General features: G+C 40.0%; 1 protein-coding gene across 1 annotated transcript; it reads left to right on the forward strand.

Moving 5' to 3' along the window:
• The first annotated feature begins 1,058 nt into the window (after positions 1–1,058).
• Positions 1,059–9,488, forward strand: napba (N-ethylmaleimide-sensitive factor attachment protein, beta a). The gene is made up of 10 exons (XM_028006822.1): positions 1,059–1,275; positions 4,566–4,645; positions 4,858–4,974; positions 6,320–6,366; positions 6,448–6,525; positions 6,613–6,668; positions 7,947–8,031; positions 8,144–8,248; positions 8,344–8,412; positions 8,611–9,488. The coding sequence occupies exons 1-10, from the start codon at positions 1,178–1,180 to the stop codon at positions 8,761–8,763; spliced, it is 888 nt and encodes a 295-aa protein (XP_027862623.1). The 5' UTR covers positions 1,059–1,177; the 3' UTR covers positions 8,764–9,488.
• The last annotated feature ends 437 nt before the right edge of the window (positions 9,489–9,925 follow it).

A 9,925-nucleotide genomic window follows, 5' to 3' on the forward strand; every position in this document is an offset into this window, starting at 1 on the left:
AAAAATAATTAAAAATATACTTTTGGCCCCAAGCCAGCTGGCCAGAAGATGGTTCCAAAACCAGGTCGCTAATCCCAAATTTGTAGCCCAGCTCATTTTAATATTATTTTAGCAACTTGGAAAAGGGACATTTTGAGTACTGAGCAGAAATGAAGTACGACGGAGATTTGACCAACATTTTGAAGTGGACTATGCTGCCCTCTAATGTTCAAAAACAGCAAATGCGGTTTTATTTGCATAATTGGATATGCACTCCAAAAAAGGGAAACTGGGTGTCTGTTACCTTATCCCTGAGTGTAACATGTAGCTTCTAGAGTATAAAGTTGTGTTTTGTCTTTCAACAGTTTAAAACCATGTAGTTTCATCAAAGTTTATTTTTATTTTTTTTAAACTTATAATAAATTAAGATCTTTTGTGTATGCACAGGAAGCTGATTTCTCAAGGACAACTTGAGCTTTTCTTGCTTTCTGGTACCATCTAATTTAGGTTTTCTAGATATATCATTTTCACTCAGAATATTTGCATTAAAGTCACTCAAAGAAATTGTTTCTTTCTAAATAAAACCATTTAATTTGCTGAAAGTTATGTCCATAATTTTACTATGTTCCATTAAAAGGTCACTTTTTTGTGCATGGCCTTTAGAGACAAGCCCCCCAAAATTTATAGAGCAATAGTTCTAAAAAATATATAGATTTATAAATATTTAATCAATATTTAATTTTTAAAATCGATATTTTTTATTAAATATAATAACAAATATTGTTGCTTTATTATGTTATAAGAAACATAATCCATTGTTAGTTTTTTGTTATTTTTTTAAGGGGGAAATCCCTAATAATAGCATGTACGCTATTATTTTTCTTTCACAGTGATTTTAAAATAAATTCATGATCAAATTTACTGTTTTAACTCGATTTTTGTATATAAAAAATCAAAAGTGTAAATACTTTTGCAAGATATTGTACTAAAAAAACATTTTTAAATCCTCATGAATATTTTTCTTGCCTTAGCCTGTTGTAATTGCTGTTTTTTCCTGTAGGCGGTGCCATTGAGTCATGCTAAGCTCTGTGTCTCTTCCCGCTGAAGAAGAGCGCCAGCCTCCTTCAGCATCAGCACCAGTAGACACGTCTTCTCTCCCCGCTGCGGAATATCGGCCCGCTTTCAGACCCACCGAGCCATGGACAACTCCGGCAAAGAAAAGGAGGCCATGCAGCTGATGGCCGAGGCCGACAAGAAGGTCAAAGCGTCGGGCTCGTTCCTGGGAGGGATGTTCGGGTAAACGAAGCTCCCCCATCTGTTTACCAGCGTCTCATTTTGGGCGAAAGGGGGTAAGGGCGAGGGGGAGGGGGGCTTTGTGCACAGAGGGGCCCTCCGTTCATTTTAATAAGATCTTCGTTACGAAGATATTTAGATAACCTGAGCATATTAAGTTCCGTTTGGTAGCAGTGTGTGTATGTGTGTTTGGGAGGGGATAATTCTGCAGTTCCCGTGGTTACGATAATAGCTTAATGCGGATGGTGTCATGTGGAAGAGAGCGGGCTGGGATGGAGCGTGAGGCCGAGCTGAGGATGCAGGGAGCCGCGGAGGAGGAGGAGGAGGAGGAAGATGGTTCTTTTTTTGTTTGTTTGAGGGCGGGAGCTGCAGGGGGCGGATGTTTGCGACAGAAGGAAATGAATTTCGCATGAGCTCATCAAATGGATAACGACTGACAATCACGAGTATTGGTTATTGATTTTTTAGCTTCCTGAGTTGTTCTTAAGATTTTCCAGGAATTCCGTTATTTTGCAGGAGAGATGGCTGGCATCAGATTAAGAGTATCATCTTGTTTTAATACTCATTTGATTCATTTATTGTTCAAAAATGTTTTGGAAATGAAATAATTTAGACACATTTTGTCACATAACAACCACACACTTCAGTGTATTTTATTGGGATTTTATGTGACAGACTGACAAAGTCAGTCGGATGGAGCTAAATAAAGAACAAGGAGAAGGTTCACAACCATTATTATTTGGATCAAACCATTATCATGTGTCAGAATGGCCTAGTCAAGGTTCTGACCTAAAACTAACTGAGAATCTGTAACAATACTCCCTTCCTCCAGTCTGACTGCTACCCAAAAATCTTGGGCAATAATTTCAGTCTCTACATGTGCAACAATGGTGGAGACAAACATCAAACTATTAGCAGCTGTCATAGCAACAAAAGGTGGAATCACATATAACACAAAGAAGATCTTTTGAAATCTACTGCTGTACTGAGACACAAAGTGATCAAGTTTAGCGGGTATGAACACCCGAACAAGGCAACATGTCTTAGCTATATCTTTATATATCCCTAAAGACAATTCAGAGAGACCTATTCAGTTGACCTAACATCATGTTTCTGGACTGTGGAAAGAAGCTGGAGTTCCCAGAGAGATTGTTGTTATCTTCTATTCCTCAATCTGCTATTTGAGAACTGACCACAGTCTCACAGCACAGTTAAGATTAGGTTGAGTTTCTTGATCACTAAAGTCTTTTGCTTGAAAGTACACAGAAGGTTCCTTTGAAGGATCTGTTTCTGTCTAGACAAATTATTTTCCAGGTTTATTGGACGGAGTGATCCTGTCAGTCTCTTCTGCTGTTCAGTCTTGTACTTGGTGGAGAATTCCAGTCGGTCCTTGACATTTTTCTTAGATATAGGGGAATTCTTTGTGACCCCAAATTGTGAGAATATCTGTGCTGATTCCCTTAAATCCACTCACTGTCAATGTTGAGCAAGCTCTGCAGTGGTAGCAACCCAGCTCTGGATTTCATGTGGACACTTTCACATCCTTCGGATTGCGTGGTGCCCTGTTGTGCCTGTCTAAAAAAAAGACTCATCTTTAAAGCTTACGCACCTCTTTGCAACAAATTAATGTGGATCTGATCAGTCTGTGATAACCTCAAGTTGCAAATTTTGCAAAACACCAAATTTGTTTCCGTGGCGACATTATGGTCACAACTGCTAAAAGTGTCCAGAATGCAAACAAGAAAAAAACAGACACGATTAAAACTTTGACCGATGCACAAGTTTTTGCTGTAATGAGTCAGTGTCCTAGAAAGTTGTGAATTGGGTCACATCTGTATTTTCCATCTGAGCACAAAACATGTTTATTTAATGAGCTGCTGCTGAGAATTAAGACGCTAATTCAGCCATGGGAACAAGTGGATCTGTAAAATGTATGGCGCTAGCAACAATTAAGATAGTAAAGATGTGGAACAAAGAATGGTCTTGTATTCTTGAAGGAACATTTATAAAATCCAACTTTCAATTTGAATGGACTCATTTCATTGAGTGGAGAAATCTGTTAAGATAAAACTTTAACAAAAATCCTTGCTGGCACATTCATAGATACCTTTGTTGTCAGCATTTTGTACAGTCAGACCATAGAGAGATGGGGGAGTTGTGCTTTTTCTCTTTCCACAATCTTTCTAGTCATTTTTTACATACAGAAAAGGAAACAGAAGGCAGATTGTGACAGTTGTCAGTTATTTGTTTCACAGCAGAGATGTGATGTCCTGCAGATGCTAACATCAGTCGCTCAAAGGATTTCATGACCACAAGCATCAGTTCAACCAGTCTGTAGTCGTTTAATCCTGTTACGGTCCATTTTTGGGGGCGTGGGTTGATGGTAGAGTGCTTGAAATAGGAGGGAACCTCAGGAACCTCACACAGCTTCAGAGACTTGCTGAAGATCTGAGTGAGGATGGGGGCAAGTTGGTCACCACTGGCATTCAAACAGAAAATGGAAATTCCTGGAGTGTTAGCTTAGAAACAGTTCTTTAGCTTCTCACTGTAGCGTCTCTTAGCTGCCCGGATCTCCTTGGTCAGTTTGTTCCTGGCCTGCTCATACAGGATCCAGTCCCTCCTGATGTTAGACTCTTTGGTTTGACACAGTTTTAGCTGATGTGAAGTGAATCATGGTTTATTGCAGTGGTGGACACCACTAACTAAAAAGTTAGGTACATTAACTTGAGCTCACTAATTAGCATTTAAGTACTACATCAACATATTTAGCTGAAACTAATGCACTAAACTCAGCCTTGTTGATACTTACCATGTGTCAATGACGCATCATGAGTCAGCTACAACATACTGTATTACAAGTGATACTTGGTCAGGTTTAGGCTCCGGTTACCTCTTCATATAGGGACAAGTTGGAGCTTTATTTTTCTTAATAGATAAAGTCAGACCACAAATTTGTGTGCAGACAAATGCTACTTATACAGACGGTATATGGGTCATATCTCTACATTTTAAGAGCTACTTTACCTCCTAATAGGATGAAAATGTTGCCTTGGTAAACAAAGTCTACTGGCTTGTGTGTTTTTGCTGGAGGGTCTGCTCATCTCCAGCTGTCCTCTGCAGTGAGACCTGCAGGCTCAGCTCTTTTTGGGGGTTTTTTCCCCTCACTGGAGAACTGTGACACAAACATGAATCAGCACAAGCATGTGAATTGTTTTCTCCCTTTAAAACCTCATTTACAGTGTGATGTTGGCATAAAATGAGGTAATAATTGTGTTTTTTGTGGTCTGTTACAGGGGGAACCATAAGGTGGAGGACGCCTGCGAAATGTACGCGAGAGCGGCCAACATGTTTAAGATGGCAAAGAACTGGAGTGGTAGGTGGTGAGCTACACTGAAAAACAATCCATGTTAACAGCTAATGTGGAGGACAGTGTCCGCTCCAAATAAAGCAGCAAATAATAACTCATACTGAGTAAACTGTAGCTGATTAGATGTGCTTCCTGAACACCAAGTCTGACAATAAGAGATTTCTATTAGTTCATGAGTTTAGTTGTGAACGTTCCAACTATTAACTCTGTGCGTTCAGCTGCAGGGAACGCATTCTGCCAGGCTGCCCGGCTCCACATGCAGCTTCAGAACAAACTGGACTCCGCCACGAGCTTTGTTGATGCCGGCAACGCCTACAAGAAGGCCGACCCGCAGGGTGAGAGCCGCCACGGCAGGGTGTTTGGGTTTCATCAAACAGAGATGGGCTTAGATGTTGGACAGAAAGTTTAAATTTAGTCTCATCTGAACAGAGGACAATCTCCCACAACTTTAGTGGGAGACTGTCAATATATTATTTAACCAGGTTAGTTCCATTGACATCAGAGATCATTTTTACAATTGTGACCTGTCTAATCTACATGGCTCAGGTCAAACAGCAAACTGGATTCTTATGGTTCTGTCAGATGTTGTTGTAGAAGCTAACGCTGCTTCAAGCTCCTACACATCTTTCTCCTTGATCTGTCTGCTATGTTTCTTGGTCTTAATTAGGGATGAATTATGAATTATGAAATCAGTATGACGATATGTTGAGCAGTTCAGCTTGACAACGATAAACGGACAATGACCCCCAATTTATACTGCTTGTGTCTCCGCTTTGCCATGGAACAGACTACACAGTAATTATGCACATATTACAGTCTATAAGAGGGGCATGAGCATAATATATCTATAAACAGCTACCAAAGACAAAAACAACTTTAAAAAAAAAAAAACACCCAAAATACCGACATGGGTGCAGTTATAAGTTTCTGTGTGGGTTAATTTTCGGTTTATCCCCCAGGCCTCGTCTTAGTGATTGTGTTTGTCTGCTAATGTTCTCTAACAAACCTTTGAGGCCTTCACACAACAATTTGATTCAACCTGAGTCTAGATTACACACGTAGACTATCTTTATCAAGTAGTTATCTTCTGAAGGTAATAATTTGCACTTTATTTTATTTAGGCCAATCAGCCTAATCAAATAGTCTCACTAAATAGGGCGCTTGATCTGTTGTTGTACCAAGCTGAGCCGCAGCAGAACGTACCAATCCTGCACACAACGTTTGAAAAAATTTGGATTTTTCTAAAAACAAGTTAATTTTTGTGCCAAAGTAAAATAAACTTCACAAAACTTGCACGACTGAAACGGCTAAAAGCAGATTCTAAGGCTTTACAAAGAGACAGAGTCTGAGTTTGGCTGTAATTTATTATGCAAATTTAGTTTTACGTTCCAGAAGGAAGCATTGGAACGTTTTCTACCATTCCCATCCCAGCATCGTCAGTTACTGGCTTATCATTCAACTCTTGAGTGCAGGTGTGTGAAGCATTAAAATGGGTCAAAGTGTCGCTCGAGGAAAAGGGATATCTAGGTTTCTTCATGAGGCGCTTAATGAAGCAGTGTAGGTTAGCAGGTTAACAGTCACAGAGGAAGCAAACCGAGATAAAAACCTTTAATTTTATTTAATAGACTCAGAAAGACTTCATAAGAGTTTCCTCTCCTTTCTACCCGTCTCTCTTTCCAGAGGCCATCAACTGTCTAAACCAGGCCATTGACATCTACACTGACATGGTAAGCACTGCTGATTCCTCTGTGTGGGACTCAGACCTTTGAATAAAACATAATATGCGTGTGTTTGTGTTGTTGTACCAGGGCCGGTTTACCATCGCAGCCAAACATCATATCACCATAGCAGAGGTTTATGAATCTGAGCTGGTGGATATTGAAAAGGTAAAATGATATTTTTTTCTTCCTGATATAAACCTGACGTGACATTTGTATTAAGCAAACTAACTGAATGTGATTGTGTTTGTTCAGGCCATTGCTCACTATGAGCAGGCAGCAGATTATTACAAGGGAGAGGAGTCAAACAGGTAAACATGTTAATAATAAATGTCAAATAAACAGAACACACATGGCAAACACACACACACTCACACACACACACACAGTGCCCTGGATTAGTATCTAGATATCTTGTTGTATGTTTTTTGGTTGATACTGAGATTTTACAATGCTTTCATCAATAGAGTAATTCATTCAGGTGATGTCCAGTTCAACAGATGAGGAACTGCATATATTCAGTGTTTCTCTAGTCTGGTCATTGCCTCCCTCTGCCATTCAGCTCGATTCAAATCTCCCTTCACAGCACAGTCTGGGCTTTCTCCCATTGAAGGGAATGTCTCTGGTAGAATTTCATCCTGTCCAATCAGCGAATAGAAGGAGAAGTTGTGAATATTGACATTGATTTGCTGCACTGTTTTAGAATTGTAGCCTGTCTGTAGCTTCAGCAATGATTTTGGAAGAAGTAAATGAAGACGTTCGGTCTGTGTTGGTCACGCCTCCAAATATTGAATGAACATGAACAGCCACATCGTTCAAATCTCTTTGCAGAGGAGGACGGTTGTTTACAGCCATCCATGCATTTTTCAGTAAGCTTCATAGTGTTGGCCAAATGCTAGCGATTTGGATAAAATTTAATGTAATTACGAGAAATGGCCAAAGGATGGCAGTGTTGGGTGAAAAATCTATCATGAGCATGGAGAACAATAGAAAGTGTTTAAATAGAATAGACGTAGATCTGTGGTGGTGCTCTGGATTCTTGAGAACCACAGGAATCCAGGTAGATATTCTTGATTCCTGGAACATCACCTCCCTGGTGGTTAGGATGCCTGAGCCACATCAACTGGTGCCTCTCCATGGGCAGATGCAGCCGCTCTACTCTGATGGAGCGTCTGATCCTATCTCTAAGGGAGAGCCTAGATTCCCTGCAGAGGAAACTCATCTCCGCTTGTATCCACAATCTAGTTCTATCAGTCACTTCCCAAAGATTAGGAAAGGAATGTAGATTGACTGGCCAAGTCTTTCTTCATCTCAAATAACCAGTGCAGTCAATGCTCACATCACTGCCAGCAGTAGATGGTTACATTTTTTACAATCTATGCAACAAACTTTTACCTCTGGGGTAGTATTTCATATGAAAACTAGCTCTGAAACAAACAATAATGAGGTTGTCAGCGTTGCTTACACACTTCTCCAGATCTATCACAGCAGTAGCTACTGAATAAAGATACAGAGTGATGAAGATTTCAGCACGAAAGGCAGACTACTGTGTTCCACTGATGAAGCAACAAGTTGTCTTTGTGTTTCAGCTCAGCTAACAAATGTCTTCTGAAGGTCGGACACTACAGCGCTCAACTGGAACAGTATCAGAAAGCCATCGAAATCTACGAACAGGTACCCAGCAGGGAGTAGTTCTTCATCCGCTTTGGGATTGTAGTTATGTTCAGGTGTGTTTAGATAAAGATATAAAAAATGGAATATGTTTGTGTGTGCGTGTGTGTTTCAGGTTGCTATGAGCACTATGGACAATCCTCTGCTGAAGTACAATGCCAAAGAGTATTTCTTCAAAGCGTCATTATGTCACTTCATAGTGGATGAGCTTAATGCTAAGGTAACACACTTCTGTCCATGTTCGGTTGTTCCACTGCTTCAGCTTTCAAGTGTTCAGTGTTAGCAGCTAGCTTACCTGAGCCTTGTGTTTTCCAGTTGGCCATAGAGAAGTATGAAGAGATGTTTCCAGCTTTCTCAGACTCAAGAGAGCTCAAACTGCTAAAGGTATGTGCCTTTCCTCATAAAAGGAAACATGCCTAAACATTTTCAAAGTAAGCAACATGCTAAAGCTCTAAGCAAAAAATTAACTGCTATTAGCGCATTAACGGATTAGTGCCCACCACTGGGAAAGCTTCTTTTTTCCATGGTTGCATCGTATTTCACTTTGCTGTGAAAGTAACGTTCCAAATTTCGTTTGAACAGAAACTCCTTGAGGCCCACGAGGAACAGAACAGCGAGGCGTTCACAGAGGCTGTGAAGGAGTTTGACTCCGTGTCCCGTCTGGACCAGTGGCTGACCACAATGCTGCTCCGCATCAAAAAGACCATCCAGGGAGACGCTGGAGACTTAAAGTAGAGAAACATCAGAGAAGGGGAGAGAGAAAAAAACCAGGATGGTGGAGAAAAGTGGCAGAAAAGTGAATGGGGTAGAGGGAGGGAGGGATGGTGGCATTGAGAGAGTTTACAAATGTACATATCAGTCTGCATGTGACCCCAGTCAAATTAGCACCTCCTTTAAATCCCATTAAAGCACCCTGTGTCCCCCGTCCCACAGTATTGCTCCGTAACACTGGACAGAATTTCACTAAAAGAAACAAAGTGGGAAGATAATGTGTGTGTGCAGCAGAGAAAATGTGTGTGTGTGTTCACTCCAGTAGGATCAAATCTACTTTTTGATGAAGTGTGCATATATATGATACTGAAAAATATAGAAATGCTATTTAAGAAATTGTTCATATTTATTGTCAATACTGAAGATATTGTTTGTTATTGTGCTCAGTGTTAAAATCTGTCTAAATATTTTAGGTATCAGCCCTCTGTAATCTCCTCTTCTGTTTTCCTTCTAGCTTCACGCCACATCTGCGTTAGTAAAATCCCACCCTGTGATTGGTCGACTCTTGTGAGGGCGGAGCAGTTAGTTAACAGCTAGTTTCTGTTGCTGCCTTCTTTGTGCATGTCTGCGTTGACCTAAATGTTCTGTGTTGTGCTATCATGTAAAAACCTGTGTAGCCTGATACATTTATGTGAAATCAGTAAATATGTACCTCAGATACTGAGCTGAAATAAAACATCATCACTCTACATGTCGGTATTTATTCAGCAAGCAGATGAAATTGACTGTATTTATTATGTAACAATGCACCTTTAGCCAGCGCCTGTTCACTGAATGTTGTATATTAGGAGTTCTGGATTTAACATAGTTCCTCATATAACATCTGCATTACACATATATAGCTACATTTGGGTAGTAAAAAAAAAACAAAAACAAACTACACATCGATTTGAAAACAAAATCTCCACAATAAAACGTGGTAGGATTATGGTGTTGGGATGTTTTTCTTCTCAGAAGTAAGAATTCTAGACAAAGATGATTTACAAACAGATGGAAATAAATAATTCAGATCAATTCCGTTTATTTATATAGTACCAATTTACAATAAATATCACTTGAAGACATTTTAAAACAACAACTTTGCCCACTAACAAAGAATGGTGCAGGTGCACCTTAGTTGTGAGAC

The sequence above is a fragment of the Xiphophorus couchianus genome, chromosome 22 (assembly GCF_001444195.1).
Source record: "Xiphophorus couchianus chromosome 22, X_couchianus-1.0, whole genome shotgun sequence".
NCBI classification, from domain to species: Eukaryota; Metazoa; Chordata; class Actinopteri; order Cyprinodontiformes; family Poeciliidae; genus Xiphophorus; species Xiphophorus couchianus.

What these genes read in the sequence shown, in the direction of transcription:
- napba (XM_028006822.1), top strand. Translation starts at nt 1,178, where the DNA reads ATGGACAACTCCGGCAAAGAAAAGGAGGCCATGCAGCTGATGGCCGAG. An exon ending in TTCCTGGGAGGGATGTTCGG is followed by an intron (nt 1,276 to 4,565) that starts GTAAACGAAGCT and finishes GGTCTGTTACAG; the next exon opens with GGGGAACCATAAGGTGGAGG. An exon ending in TTGACATCTACACTGACATG is followed by an intron (nt 6,367 to 6,447) that starts GTAAGCACTGCT and finishes TTGTTGTACCAG; the next exon opens with GGCCGGTTTACCATCGCAGC.